At 34.9% G+C, this 16266-nt stretch overlaps 1 protein-coding gene and 1 long non-coding RNA gene across 3 annotated transcripts; both read left to right on the top strand.

Moving 5' to 3' along the window:
- The first annotated feature begins 3516 nt into the window (after positions 1 to 3516).
- LOC110917290 lies at positions 3517 to 6172 on the top strand. 2 transcript variants are annotated; one of them, XR_004883959.1, is made up of 3 exons: positions 3517 to 3655; positions 4698 to 5722; positions 5945 to 6172. It is a non-coding gene; the product is annotated as an uncharacterized LOC110917290 (long non-coding RNA). The 2 variants fall into 2 exon arrangements; XR_002580462.2 differs by having other exon boundaries at positions 4698 to 5791.
- Positions 6173 to 9645: 3473 nt separating this feature from the next.
- Positions 9646 to 10233, top strand: LOC110919770. Its single transcript, XM_022164028.1, has one exon. The coding sequence runs from the start codon at positions 9646 to 9648 to the stop codon at positions 10231 to 10233; it is 588 nt and encodes a 195-aa protein (XP_022019720.1).
- Positions 10234 to 16266: the final 6033 nt, after the last annotated feature.

The following is a 16266-nucleotide window of genomic DNA, read 5'->3' as shown; positions in this document are numbered from 1 at the left end:
TGTCCCTAACACCTGTATTCATCTGATCAATCCTTCTCAAGTATAAATAGGACTATAAACCTTCATTTTCAAGTGCACCATTCTTAAAATTCTTTCTTACTCCTCATCTGGAAGTTCCTGAGCTATAGGAGCATGCAAATAAGTTCTATTTCGTCCAAGGATCACTTGTAAGTGTTCCTCTACTGTGCATTTTCTTTTTATAGGCTTTTATTGCCAAAAGTCAAGCAAAATGGATTTTTTGCTTTGACTTTCGGTTTAGACCATTATGGTCCAGCCATTGTTCGAATCAAACATGGATACGTGATCGTAATTAGGTAGGTGTTAATCTCTTCATTTCTAGTTTTAGAGTCGGTTCGCAACCGAAAGTCGAGCAGTTTGACTTCTGCTTTGATTTTTTATTCTGACCCGGTTTAGCATAGTTAGCTACTGAATTTAAGTTGTATTATGGTCGCATTATAATGTAGGATGCCCCTCTGAGGTTATACTACATGATCATAATCAAATTCTGAGTATATATGCAAGTTTCTATAATATGCCTAACTTTGCCAAAATGCCCTTTTTGCATAAAACATGGTTTTAATCAAAGATGAACTTACAAAATGAATACCTACTGATGTGTTATTATTATTAACATATTTTGGTATATTGAATCTGACCATAACCTGAGTTTTGATATATGTTCTTAAATTATGTTATATAAAGACCGAAACGCACTTTTGGCGTATAGTATGGTTTGTAACCATAACTATCATTCAAAACTCATTACCTACTGATAATATAACATAATTAAAATGTTTTCACAATAGGTACTTGATCATAAGTCAGATTTATATGCAAGTTCTTAGATTTATATGCAAGTTCTTAAACTATGTCACTTAAAGACTAAAATGCCCTTATTTAAAGTATATTGGCATATAGAACTTGTTTATGACTCATCCGGTTACCCGATATCGCTTATACGCGTACGGTTAAGCTTATGTAACTAGTTTGCGTAAGTTTACCAAAACAGGTCAAATCTAATCATTTTTACTTCAAATTCCAGAATGTATATTGTTTACCCATATTATACAAGTCTTGGTACTTGTTAAGTTTAAACAACATTCTATTCCAGTCATCGTTTAATCAAGCGTATCGTACCGTTTTCTATAATTTAAGTTAATCGGTCCAAGTCTACGACTTGAATAGGACCCGTTGACATTCTAATTGGCTATTTATACCATCATTCCAGACTAGGGCCTTCCCGTAAATTGCAACCAACCTTAGTTAATTGATTAACGGTTGCGCTATTTATAATTCTGGCATAATAAGACGAGTTTTATCCCAGGTAAATACTCTTAACCTATTTTCCCTATACGGGCTTGGGATACGATAAATTATTACCGCTTGGTTGGGTATGGGATCATTTGTGACTACAAAATCTCCATGACCCGTTTTAATCTATTTTGTTTGATAACTTAAACATTGGGGGTTAACGTGACTATGTCCTGGATATCCTTGGCTCATTTAATTGCAAATGGCCACGACCGAGCAAGGGGTGTAGGCATACACCTGACAGATGCTAATGCTATTATAAAATGTTTTTCTTACCCATATTAGGGATACCCCTTTGTGGGTTTAAGTGGCGTGTCAGTTAATCATGTTCTCGGTGTTTAGTACTGGGCCCCATATCTATTGATAGGCATGTAAAACTGTATACAAGATCATTTTGAATTGTCCCAAGTTATTTATAAAAATCATGTGCCTTGTGTACTCAAAACATTTTTGAAATGTTTTCAAAATAAGTCGGTTGATTGTATTTACTAGTGTAAACTGACGTATTTTCAAAAGACTAAGTTACAGGTTGCAAGGATATGTAAATAGGCTGGAAGTTGCTCGGTAATGCTAGAAGAGGAATTTGCAACTCCTTTGCATAAAGCCTAGTAGTCTGTTATATCATTTTTTGTACATTTTCGATCCGCCTGTGGATCTTTATTACAAACGGTCTGTAATTATTATTTTGAACTTTCGGACATTTACGTTTGTAATAATATTTTAAACTCCAAGACTTCCGCTGTGCTATCTGTGTGTTTGTGTATTTAATATGAATCGTCACGATACTCCCCGACCCGGTCCACCGGGCTATATGTTGAAATATCAGGGTATGACACTCCACCTGTCCATTTGTTGGGGATTTGAATTTTTTAACTTTATAACTTCCTTATAACCGCTATTTCCTCCATCTCTTCTTCTTTACTTTTCTCTTTTCTTTGAGTTCTCTCTTTGGTCGACGGTTTTTTCAGTGATATTTTCCTGCGATCCCTCTTTATAAACTTGGTAAGTTGCTTCTTTCTTTGTTTACTTTTTCAAAATGGATTCTATTAAGAATGATATGCTCATTCAATTTTCAAAACTTACTAGATCGGAAATTGATAAGTTTTGTCTGGATCATGGTATTAATCCTTCCCTTGAGACTGAAGTTCCAGGGGACATGACTGCTAATCAATGTCCGAATGGGTTTTTGGTATTCTATACCCGTATTCTAGATCAACTAAATTTGAGGTACCATTTTACAAACTTCATTTTTGCAGTGTTGAAATACTATCGTCTTACTTTGGGTCAATTAGCCCCTGTTGGTGTTGCACGTATAATGCATTTTGAAATTCTTTGTCGTGCACTGAGTTATGAACCCTCTTTGTTGATGTTCCGTCGTTTTTTCCATCTTGCACGGAATGGGGATTGGTACACCATTGAGAAAACTCAGTGTGAGGCTCCCCTTCTTTCTACCACTGTCGGTCATACATATGCTTGGAAAAATCAGTTCTTTTTCATTTCCGATCGGTTATTTCCCTTTACCGTTGTCCGTCGTAAATTTTTTGAGGGTTTGACTGAAAAAGAGTCGGAGGTCCATGAACTTGAACAAGGGTTGCTCCTCTGGCTTCGTTCTTACCGTACAAAGCTAAGGGCTTATCTGGAGGAGCCTCTTGTGGTTTTGGGTATTAGTCAAGATTGGGTTGATTCTAATTTAGAACCAATCTTTTGTGTTGATCAGAAGGGTATGTATTTTATGTTCCCCGTGTGCTTATGTATTGCCCAAGTTTTCATTATTGTTGCATTTGTTTTTTTTTTTTTTTTTTTTGCAAAGATGAGTGCTTTGGATTATATACTTTTGGGTGATCCGTTTGGTGTGGAGATTGATGTAACACCCCAAATCTCGTATGCCTTAATGTAATATTAAAAGTTTGATGTTAAGATGATAAGAAATAGTAAATATAGATTTTTACCATTTCCTAAGTTTTATAAACTATGGTAAGTCAAAAGTTTATGTACACATGAAATTTACCAAGGGAAAAGTTAACTTAGTTAGTATGTGAATATAAGTAAAGTGTCATGTTTTAAAAGGATGAGGGGATTAAAACAAAAAAGGTTAGGAAATTGAGTTAAATAAGGAGTAAGTAACAAACATGAGGGGTGGTTTTGAATAAATGGAAAGATTAAATATAAAACAAAAATAAAAACCCTCAAACACACACACCTGGACGTGTGTGTGTTTGATCAGAGAAGAGAAAGAAAGGGGGAACCCCTCGTGAACCCTAATCAACGAAATTGGATGCGAATTGGGCTGAATTCGAACTTGCATGAGTCGAAATAGTGATTATCTAAGCAAGCTTTAGCCAAGGTATGCCTTAATTCTCTGGTTTGATGAACAACCATGAAGTGGGTTTTGATGAATTCATGAGTTTAGTATAATTGGGATGAAAGCTTGCTAATATTATCTTGTTTAAGTTAAGTCTTGGTTGAATTTTGAGGTATCTTGATGATTTAGTATGAAACCCACTTGTATGTTAAAAGATGGTTATAAAGTTGTGAAATTCTACTTGCAAATTAGATAAATGTTGATGATATTATGATTAATAGGTGATTTAGAACAATATGCATATGGCTAGGGTGGCAAATTGTGAAGTTGGGATTGCTTATGTGAATCAATGGGTGAACTAGGAAGAATGTGCTACAATTAGTTGTACAACGTGCACCAAATGGTGTACGCACGCCAAGTGTTTGATGGTGTCTAAGTGACGTTTGGGATATGAGAATTATATGAAACGACATGGGATTATGAATGAATTGTGGAAAGACGAGGTTAGTAGCAAACTAACTTGAATAGTGTGCTTTAGGTAGAATTCGTATGAGTATTCGGAAGAATGTATATTTCGATAAAGGTTATGTATTAGGAACTTGTATCTTGTGCTTGAATGGTGTAATGCTCGCCTTGTATTTAATGCGCTTGAATCAAGGTAATTAAGAGTGAGTGTGTATGATATGTGAAACGAATAGTTAATTGGTAAGTAATAATGTCGGAAGTTATGTCATATTAAAACCATGGATTTTATTGTCAAATGTAGAATCATAAAACAATTACATGTGAAAGTATATGTAAGCAAATGTGTATGCGAGTATGATTATGTGACCATGTGGTTGTAAGTACATTTGCATCATAAGTACGAAATGTATATAGTGTCGTATGGTATGCGCTAAATTAATATGCGTTTTATGCGTTAACATGATGGAGTACATGAGTTTGAAAATATTTGATTTTGGATGTATGCTTTATGTTTACTAAACTTGACCATGAAAGTCAAATGTGAGCTATGCTTTTGATATGATCATTTATATGCAAAATCGGGTACACTAACAAGGATGTGATTGCGGTGACACGAAAGCATTAGGGATCACATGGAAATGGACTCAAGCAAGAAAGACTAACGGGTTAAGAGGGGACAAGGAAGCCAATGAGAAAACGGACGCTCAAGTTAAGTGACTTCCATAATCGCTTCTTAGTTTGTTTAAGTAATATAATGTCTAATTATTAAGTTCATATGAAGTTGAGGTCAAATCAATAGATTATTTTGATAAATGCATGAACGGGTCGAATAATTCGTAAATGAATAATAAGCCGAACATGAATAAGTTAAGAAATTCCTTAACTCAGATGTTGGATTTCAAGTTCACATGATAGAATGTTAATTTACAATCATGTAGGAAGAAACGGGAGGTTAATCGGGTGAACGGTTTGAAAGTTACGCAAGTTTTAGCGTAAACGGACGAAACAAAGATGCAGGTGCCGTAAATTACGCCCCAGGCCGGAATTTACAGCCTCCCCTGCATCAGAATCATGTTTGAGGCTGTAATCAGTAGGTAGGTCATACTTTAGGCCGTATTTTAGGCCGTATTTTACTGGGCAGGCTGTAATTTATGTTCCCCGGAGGTTTGGGCGGTTTCCTTTTATTAGATTGTGACCAAATGTGCTAAACATGCGAATGGGTGGGAATTGTTTATAAGTAGTCTATTATCGAATGGTCATATGCATGACTAGGGAGGTGTGTTAATTAAGTTGAAGTGAATAGGATGGTGTGTAGGTATGAATAATTGGTGTCATGGTGAGTTTAAATCGTATAAACTAGTATGCATGATGTGTATGGAAGATATATATATATATATATATGCATGTTCATAGTTATGCGAAAGGCGTGCATTGTGTGATAGTTAAATAGATGTATATAAACGGTTGGCATCCTTTTTACGAAGATGTAGTACTTGAACATGTTGAGATTACGGGTTTGCTAACCAAGTTATTATTGAGTATGTTTGAAAGTGCAGGTTTATGTATGTCGGACTTTCGAAGTGTTGATATAGAAATAAAACGATTGAATGTTGGAAGGATAATTGGGTGGAAGTAACTTATGCGGTTAGAGTACGCTATGGACGTTTTAGTTTATACAATATTTTATGCTTGGTCGTCATCATCTACTAACGGGTGAGTTGTATGACAATATATGTCATACCCATTTAATTGGGTAATCGAATGCGTAAGAAAAATGAAAGTACATACACGAATGGAACTAAAATGATGGTTTTATAAGCAGATAAGTATATTGACTAACTTTTAAAGCTTTGTTGTTGAATGTAGGTAAATCCTCAATTTAGGCGACTTGGAGAATCGGAGCGAGCGCGTGTTCATGTTATGTCATACCAAACGCTTCCGCTAGCTTGTCCAAATGTTTTTGGTCCAAAATTTGTTGTAATGGTTTTTAGTAGTATTTTGTTGAACAAATTGTAGAATTGTATCTAGTTTGATTATGATTAAAACAGGGGTATGCCCGTTTTACGGACGGGTCATGCCCAAATTTTGTTAAAATTAAAGCATATGTTATTGATATCATCGTTTTAAATTGCGAAAAGTTGGACACTCTTAAGAAATTTTTATTCTTTTAGTGTCCCTTAGTCGTCTTTTATTAGACGCAAACGCGGACGTAACAATTGAACAAAAAGAGAGTCATGAGGGTGGTCCATCCATAGTTCGGTGTACTGAACATGTTCGAACTGTTGGATACTTGGAGAGTGTTCCCCTTCAGCCTATTATGGATGGCTCCTCTGCTAAAAAGCTATATACCCCGGTCCGAAGGTCCACCAGAGGAACTGCTTCTTCTAGCGTTGCTCCTCAATCTTCTGACCCTATCTCTATTGATAGTGGTGATGAGGATGATGCTAGTGTGGTTGCTTCTGTTACTGGGGTGAAGTTTATGAAGGAAGAAGTTCTAGAAGCCTCTGGTGGAGCTGGTGATGTTTCCCGTCTGAAGATATCTGCTGTTGTGAAGGAAGAAGTTTCAGAAGCCGTTGGTGTATCAGCTTCTCGTCGGGAGCTTCCAGCTTCCGACTTTCAGCTTCTTACTTTCAGTTTATGTTTAGCATTCTTTATTATTTTCTTGCGATTGTTATTAACCTTGTTTTCTGACTAGGATCTTTGAGTACCCACGTCATCAGTAACCCTCACATGATCGAAGTTCAAGAAGATCCATCCATAAAAGTAGCTGTAATCAATAACATGCAATAAACAAATGTGCACATAATTGTTCTTGACCTGCAAGTTTGCCGCTACATCATATCGATCCCTATATCTACAAACAATTATGATTTTACCCGTTTGAAGATTTTTTGTAATTGCAATTTTAGGTTTGAAGCTTGATCACCTAGAGGTCAATTAAACGAATCAATTAACCATCTTTGAATCCCTCCATTTTCCTCTATAAGTGAAATGGTAGGCAACAAGTTTGTAGGCAACATGTTAGAATCATTGTGAAGCATAAAACAATTGAAATGGCAGACAACAAATTTATAAATGGAGCCACATGAATGGTATGCTAAACAATTGAGCTAGAAAAGAAAATAAAGCATTCCTATTGAAATCTGCAAGTCAATGGTTTATTTCTTTTATCAACTAAGGCACTAACCTTGTATCCAATCATCGTTCCATATTTCAGCTACTACATAAATTTTCCCCTAGTACGAGCCTAACCCATCCATGTGTTTGGATCAATATAAGGAAATGGAAGCTAGATTTTGTGAATTTACCTTGTTGCAGCAGATGACAAGCATAGTTATTAATGGCGAATAGCGACAAATAGCGATAAGATACCCATATACTACATAGCGAATAACAATAAATAGCAGACGTTATTTTATAAATAGCGATAAACTAGAAAAATATTAAAAAAAATTATATATGTATTATATCAAAATACCCTGGTATATATGCTATTTTACATGTATATTTAACAAAAACTTAAAATCCAGCTATTTTATAGCTATATTTAATTGTTATTAATATTAAAAATAAATAAATAAATAAATAAATAAAGTGTCGCTATTCTTGCTATCCATCGCTATAACCGTAATAGCAACACTAGACCTATACGCTATTTAGCGCACTATAGCGATCGCTATTGACAACTATGATGACAAGCAGGGGCGCAACTTCTAGTGGGCGGGAGGGGGCGGCCGACCCCCGAACTTTTCGTTCAGTAGTGGAGAGTATGTAGTTTTGGTATAGAAATTTTGGATATATACGTTTTTGACCCCCCGATCGGAAATCTCGCGCTTTGCCACTGATGACAAGAAGACTGTTTTGAAAACCTAGCTTCAAATGGCTATTGTCTGCTGAAATTTGGAATGAGGAAAATCGTTGGGGGAATATGGGATGCAGGATGCACAGTGAGTCCTCAAATATGATTAATATGTCGTTCAACTTCAACATTATATATTCTTGATTACAATGCACAAAGGATTAGGATATACATTTATCTATAGCTCAAACAAAAAACAACATATTCCAATGTATATCAACCCGTTGTGACACGATACCCAGCCTGACCCGACCCGTCCATTTTGCCAGGCAAACTTCTGCAGTTCTACATGACCTATAAAAAACATTTGAGTACTAACTTCAACTTGAAAGTTACAACATAAGGAGTTCAAAGAAGGCCATGGTTTAGTAGAGTAAAAAAACAAAAACTTTACAGACATTAATATACCAAATTACATCTCGTATGAACGAATACGAAACCGCATTAGATTATCTATATGATTCAGTGAATTTCTAATCCCTCACATCCTAAGTTAAAGGGTCGTTATGTAATTAGAGTATAAATAGTTTATATGAGGAATAGATTAGTTATGCAAGTACGGGGACTTGAAGTGAATAAACCAAAGGTTAGAACCAACAACTTAAGGGATCGACATATCCCTGGAGATGCATCTGTTGGATGGATCGATGACTTCAAGTAACACCACAGGAGACACACCTCTTCAAGATCAATCACATCTACAAGTTCAAGAGTCACAACCGTTCATGAAGAGACACGTCTCTACAATCGCACCTGTTCGTTTAGTATATATAGGGCTTGTTTATTTCAATTGTAATCATGAGAATCACTTATACTTCCACATTCAATATAGTTATCTATTTGTAGATTATCATTGTGTTAGTGTTTATAAGGGTTCTGACCAACAGTGGTATCAAAGCACATGTTTCAAATCTGGGAAGAAGAAGAAGCCGATTGGAACATCATAACCAGGTTCTCTCGAATTTTTATGGTTTTCGTATTCATTTCAAAATTGAATTGCGGATTGATTGATTGATTGATTGCAATCAAGATTTCATTTGTTTGAATTCTTTTTGAAATTCAAATCTCAAATCAAATCTATTTTTCAAAAAGAACATAAAATATGTTTTAGAAAAGAACGCAATTCAAAACGAATAGCAAGTTAGAAATTCGAGAAAATCTTGTGTAGAAAAAAATCCTGTGTGGTACAAAACCTTCGTGGTACATAACCTTCGTGGTGAAAGACCTGTATGACAAAGACCTGTGTAGCAAAACAAAACATGTGCGGTGCAAGCAAGAAGAAAGATTGAAGTAAAGCAATGAAGATAGGAAAGAAAAAGTCTAAGAACGTAAATCAGAAAGGAAGTATGTCAGGAAAAGATGACAAAGAAAGCACGTCAACATCAATCCGCGATCAAGGAAATATATCCCTTCAATGCCCAAAGTTGACTGAATCAAATTATACTCAATGGGTAATCCTGATGGAAACGATCTTGAAGACATATAGTCTTTGGAATACGGTCATTTCAAAAGAAGGGGTAGATGAGAAAAAGGCGCATACAACGAAAGCAATGATCTTCCAAACGTTACCGGGAGATATTCTAATGCAAGTTGCGCAATACAAGAGTACAAAGGAAGTTTGGGATGCAATCAAAGTTCGATATCTTGGAGCCGATATGGTTCAAAAAGCGTGTCTGCAACTTTGAAAAGTGAATTAGAAGCCTTAAAGATGGGAGAAAACGAAACAATAATTAGTTTCGCAAGCAAGTTGGGTGGTATAAAATCCAAGTTTAAAAGTCTCGGTACCACCATTAAAGATAAGAAGATTGTAAGGAACTTTCTTATCTCTGTTCCGAAGAAGTTTCTACCGATTGTGGCATCCATCAAGCAGTATTCAGAAATAGATAAAATGACGTTTGAAGAAGCAGTGGGTAGGATTACAGCATTTGAAGAACGCCTCAAGAGCCAAAACGAACCAGAGAACAATAATCTCTTAATGGCAAGTTCAGACAATCATTCCGGAAATTGGCATCATGGAAAAGGACGCAGCGATCAAAATCATGGTAGAGGACGTGGAGGAAGTTCGTTCAGAGGAGGAAGAGGATGTGGACGAAATATAGATCGAGGAAATAGAGACAAGAGCGAGTTCCAGTGTTACGAATGTGGTGAATTCCGTCACTTCGCATACGAGTGTAGCAAGCGAAAAGATGAAGAAAAGAGAGACGAAGAGGCTCATCTTGGGTTGGAAGAAGAACCAATGCTATTGCAAGTCAAGCAAGTTGAAGACCTACAACAACTCAAGGATGTTCGTGATTAGGGGGAGAATGAAGTTCTAATCCCTCACATCCTAAGTTAAAGGGTCGTTATGTAATTAGAGTATAAATAGTTTATATTAGAAGTAGATTATTTATGAAAGTATGGGGACTACAAGTGAATAAACGAAAGGTTATAACCAACAACTTAAGGGATCGACATAATATCCCTGGAGACGCATCCGTTGGATGGATCGATGACTTCAAGCAACACCACAGGAGACACACCTCTTCAAGATCAATCACATCCACAAGTTCAGGAGTCACAACTGTTTGTGAAGAGACACGTCTCTACAATCGCACATGTTCGTTTAGTATATGTAGGGCTTGTTTATTTCATTTGTAATTATCAGAATCACTTATACTTTCACATTCAATATAGTTATTCGTTAGTAGATTATCATTGTGTTTGTGTTTGTGTTCATAAGGGTTCTCATCAACATTCAGAAGGTTGTAGTTTTGTAGACATCAATATCCAAATGGTAGTCTGCAATGGCCAACAGTCTTGTTGTTCTCCAAAATTATCCAAGTATTTATCAGTTTGACATCATTTGTAGATTTAAGTTCACTTATATCCGAGACAACGCAACATTAATCGAAAAATAAACACATGGATGTGCATCTTTAAACATTATCGTAATTTAAGCAAATGAATGAAGTTGAGATTCGAGGGAAACAAGTTAACTTCAATGGTACAGATACTCTAGCATTAGAACAACTGAAGAATGAAATAAACCTTTATGTATCCAAAACAAACTTATCAAAATAAACCATGGGAAATGCCACCATAACCATTGCTCAAGTTGAGTTTTGTACAAAACTAACCTATATATAGGCAGATCATGCAATATATAAAAATAACCAAAGCCCCTACAAGTACATTAAATTAGTTTCCTGGACCGTATTCGCCTTCGGCTATTGTTTTAATCATGTTATTGACCTCTTCAAATATCTGTTCTAGATCAAGGCGTGATAATATGTCGGAGTTTGCCTAAGCTAAATAAAGTTTGGTTTCATGGTATGACTAGTCGTACCCAGATCCTGATTTGCCTAATTGCATAACAAATTGTCGGTTTGGGTAGGGTTAAAACCGATTTGGGTCATAAATCGAAACCCAAAGGCCAAAATTGGTATTTGTTATAAATGTTAAGATTTTTTTATTTGGGTGAGAGAGATGAAACATAAATGAATCTTCATTACTGGTAAGTGATAACTTGAAGCGTGAGGTAATAAAACAATAAACAAATTTCATAATTATTCATTTAAGTCAAATTAAAATATATTAATCACTAAAAATAACCAAGAATAATATATCTTTCACTTATCTAAATTAATTTTAAAACTTTTTAAATATAAAAAATAGACATGATTTAAACAACCATTGAAAGTTAAATAACTTTTGAGAAATATAGAAAAGGAAACTTAGTTACTATTTCTTGTTAAAAAAGGCTTGTATTGTTTCTATATTGCCTTTGGTTACTTTTACTTTTTTTTAACGGCTAATTTTTTTTAATCCCTGTTGTCTGTGGGATTTGAACCCAAAAACTTCTCAACTTTAGTGTTTTAAAGGCTTTGCCTTTGTCAATGGACCACCACCCCATTGGTTTTGGTTACTTTTACTTTACTTACTAATATATAATACGAATTTACTTATTAAGGTTAATATTTTTTTAATGTGCTTTTTACATTCACATACGTAGGTTATGCATGAAAAACCATCAAAATGATTTATTCATACATGTTTTAGTTTGGTATGGTTAGCTACACATGTACAGTATATACATAAACGAACAACAAAACTAATTTGACCATATTTCTTAATGCTTTTATGGAAAGGAAATAGTAAACAAGAAGCATTATATTTATACAAGTTTCTTCTGTTTTTTTAGAAAAAAAAATGAAATACAACTTTTACTTTATTATTATTACAAGGTTTTAACCCCATATAATACACGGGCTCTGCAATAAATGTAATTTTTATATAACAAACAATAAAAAATATAACTTTAAAAAAAAAGATATCTTTGAAAGAATTGTGCGACTATAATGGTGAGTTCAAACCATTATAGCGATGCATCTAAAACACGTATATTTTGATAGAAACATATACCCTGGACCTAGAATAATTATTTAGTCTAGTGAAAAAAATAATAATACAATTATTAAGTATATATCAAACGGGAACCTTTGATTCCCGATTTACCATAATTTCAATCACCGAACTCCAAAGTATATTCGGCTCATAATACTCGGGATATAACTTCATGATTATACAAAAAAAAAAAAGACAAACGTTTATCTGCATCTAGCTTTTTGTTTAAAATTATTTATAGAAAAACAAATATTTATTCTTATCTAATTTTTATTTAAAATTATTATTATCATTAATATGAGAGATAAATAAGAAAATAAGTTGAGAAAGCACCAGAAAGTGACACGTGTCCAAAAAAGATTTTCATTAATTAGTATATATTCTTATTAGGTTAGAAACCCGTGTATTACACGGGGTTGTACATTAAAAACACTATAATTCAATTTTTTTACCAAACATCTCATCACCGAAATTACATATTGTTACATGTAATAATGGTAAAATAAAAGGTATAATAATATGTCATAAAATTTAAATGCCTATTTATATAAAATGCAATATATAGGTGGCTAAACTCATCAAGAAGCAATCTTTTATAACTTCCATGTAAAAAACCTTTTTTTACTTATAAAGTATGTTTCAAAAAGTATATCTTTTAAAAACAATTAAATAAAATTAAAAAAAAAGTATAAAAGTATACCTCCACATATTTTCAAGCACCTCATTTGCATTTTTTTTAATTATTTTATTAGTCTCAAGTATGCTTGTAATATTACCGAGTTAAACTATACAACTTTTGGTGTACATTTGACGAGGTTTTGTTTTTCTAAAAGGGTGTAGTTGACAAAATTATTTACCAAAATGATTTGTTTCAAAAGTATTTATCAAAATGGGTTCTTTTATAAAAAAAAATAAAGAAATACTAAAAAATCCCCTAACCATCCTATCTTCTTCTTTGTTAAATATGGAGACTCCATGGTTATCGCCACCAAATCACTACATCCTTTTGAAAAAAAGAACTCTACATATGGCGTTTTTTAACAACGAATATCTTGTTTTTCGTAAGACTTGAACCCAAGATCTCACACTTAAGTGATCAAGATTGTAATGAACTAATGATTTTTCAACTAAGAGTGTTACTACAATACTTGCATGCATCATAATAACATACGCATTTAAAGATATGCATAGTTGAATTTAGGTAATTACAACTGATTTATAATTTACTTGCAGTAAATGCATTAATTAAATCTAAATGTTGACCACGTTTACAAAATACCTAAATTTTTTGAAGAAAAAACATTTCTTACTAAAAATTTAAAATCAATTAAATCAATCAACCAACCATCAATTATCAATTATTATTATTAATTATTAATTTATTAATTATTAATTAATCAGGAATAAATAAAAGAGTTAATAAAATGTAGGAATACTAAGAACATGACACATGGCAAATATAGTCATAATAAATGACAAGTGGCAAAAATTAAAGAAGAAAGCCTACAAATCATCCATGTGTACTTTATTTTTATTTATTAGTATAGAGATTACTATTATTATAACTAATGTCTTCCCTAGTGGATACGCAAGTTCAATTCCCATTTTTTCCATTTTTGATGAACATCTGGGTGAAGGGCGAATCGAGGCTTTAATCCAGGTTTTGAACCTCACAGGAACCCTCCTAAGTGGACCAAATCCCATTCCCAATATGACTTGCTTAATGTAGACAAGTTCAATCTGGACAAGCTCAAGTTAGATATGGCCCATTAGGGTTACATCCATCACACCCTTATAAATTAGGGGTGTGACAACTCGTAATTCGAACCTACCTTGTGTAACGTTACGTGCTTACGTGAACTATGTTAATTGAATGTTGTGTTTTATTATATGTGAATGTGTGTTATACATGTTTGGTAGAAACCCGGATCGCACAACACAAACTTAGTCACGAGAGAAATCCAATCGCACAAGCATTGGGCCGCATATTTGGCCCATAAACCCTCACACAAACCTTCGGCCCAATGTTACCCATATTGCATTCGTGACCCCAGGAATGGGTTCGACCCCTCCCTTTTATACGCATACACCTATACCTTTAGGGAGTTTTGTTCTCATATATTACAATTACAAAACCCTAAGCTTCTCTCCTCTCCTCTTGCAAACCGGCGGCTGCCTCCTGTCACTCGAAGCTCTCTTTGCTTCATTATCCAAGTCGGTTAGTATCTAATGTTCCTTTTTGATTTGTATAGCATGTAACTGTTATTATATGGGAATTGTCAATAACATGTAGTAGTTGAAATCTTGATGAATGATGATTATTCGCATGCATATAATGAACGGATTAGATAAATTGATAGGAATAGCTTTGTTGTTACTAAAAAGGAGGTAGGGTTCATGTAAACCTAAAGAATTGATTTGTTAATCTGATTCGTACATGAATGATTATGGGTGGTTAATGATTAATGTCACAATAAAGTATATGATGGATCGCGTGAACCATGTTAATGATTGTAATTGTATGAGCATTAGGGTTATGTGATGATGGCTACTTAGTGAAAACTTGGCCTATTGAATCTGATATAGCCATTGATGATTAACATGTAGTTATTAATTGTTTATGATTGAGAATAATTAGGGTTCATATGAATAAACTCATTAATTGGTGATTGTTGAAATTGATCAAATATTGCAAGGTTTGAAACTGTTAAATTGTTTGTGTGGGTCACATAAATGGAAACAATATAACTGATTTCCTCAAACTTTGAGATTTGGTAAACCGATTGCACAAGAGGAACTAAACGCACAAGTTCGGTCGCACAAAATACCAATGGTCGCACAAGACCATTGGATCGCACAAGTTATGTCCTTTTGATAACCGTTGGGCCTTGAAGCCCAAGTCACAAACACACAACCCAACCCGCTCGTACAAGGTCAGTTGGATCGCACAAGACCGTTACATGTTATTAGACTGGGCCGAGCACTTTATGTTTAGACTTCTTTATTTTTGGGCTTATTTACTTGTTGGGCCGGAATATTAGCCGGATCGCACAAGGCTTTTATGTGTTATCGGATTGGGCCGAGATGTGTTACTTGGCTGTATGATAGTTGGGCCGGTTATTTAGTTAACCACTTAATTTATTGGGCCGGGTTATGATGGATCGCACAACATGTTGTGGATCGCACAACATGTTGGGCCGATTACATATGGGCTTATATTTGAGAACGCACAAGTATGATTATGTGGTGCTCTTGACTGTCAATATGTGATACGTGTTTGCCATGATCTCTACGTGTTTGTAACGTGTTAACTCTGTGTAACCGTACGTGCTTTACTTGAACCAAACCTGACTTGTATGATAAACCTGCTAGGACGTGGTTGATCACATTGTAGCTTAACTGAACCTTTTCGTGTATCATACCGAGCAACCCCAGGTGAGTTCATTGCATTTTCTCAAGCATGCGTCCCGGTGGTTTGGGACAACTGGTAAACTTTTGGAAGGGAAACATTGGGTAAACAACTTAATCGGTTTTGGTTATTGCCTGGAGGGCAATGGGGGTAATTAGTTGATAGCGCTATTAGGTGGGAAACCTCACACCGGGCCGTAAGGACGGGCGTGAACTAATTATCTGGATAGGGCTATGGTTGTTAGAGGCACACTCCTCGGATACATATGGGCACACTCCCTAGGGTATCTAACGATGGCAACATAGCAAACGGTCGTTAAGGGGTACCCACTCCCCGGATACACATGGGCACACTCCCTAGGGTATCTAACATGAGCAACATCGTAACGCAACATTGAATCGCATTGACATACATCTGGTAACTCAACACGTTAACAAAACCTTGAACTCACCAGCGTAGTCTGACACACTTGTTTGCATGCTTGTAGGTCATTAACGTTTGGAACATGGACTTGCTATCTGGGAGTGCTGGAGTGGT

The sequence above is a fragment of the Helianthus annuus genome, chromosome 16 (genome assembly GCF_002127325.2).
Source record: "Helianthus annuus cultivar XRQ/B chromosome 16, HanXRQr2.0-SUNRISE, whole genome shotgun sequence".
Taxonomy (NCBI): domain Eukaryota; kingdom Viridiplantae; phylum Streptophyta; class Magnoliopsida; order Asterales; family Asteraceae; genus Helianthus; species Helianthus annuus.
Note: the sequence above shows the minus strand (reverse complement) of the source record. Positions and strands in the feature narration are given on the sequence as shown.

Excerpts from the sequence above, each read along its gene's own strand:
- LOC110919770 (XM_022164028.1), top strand. The coding sequence starts at position 9,646 with ATGGGAGAAAACGAAACAATAATTAGTTTCGCAAGCAAGTTGGGTGGT.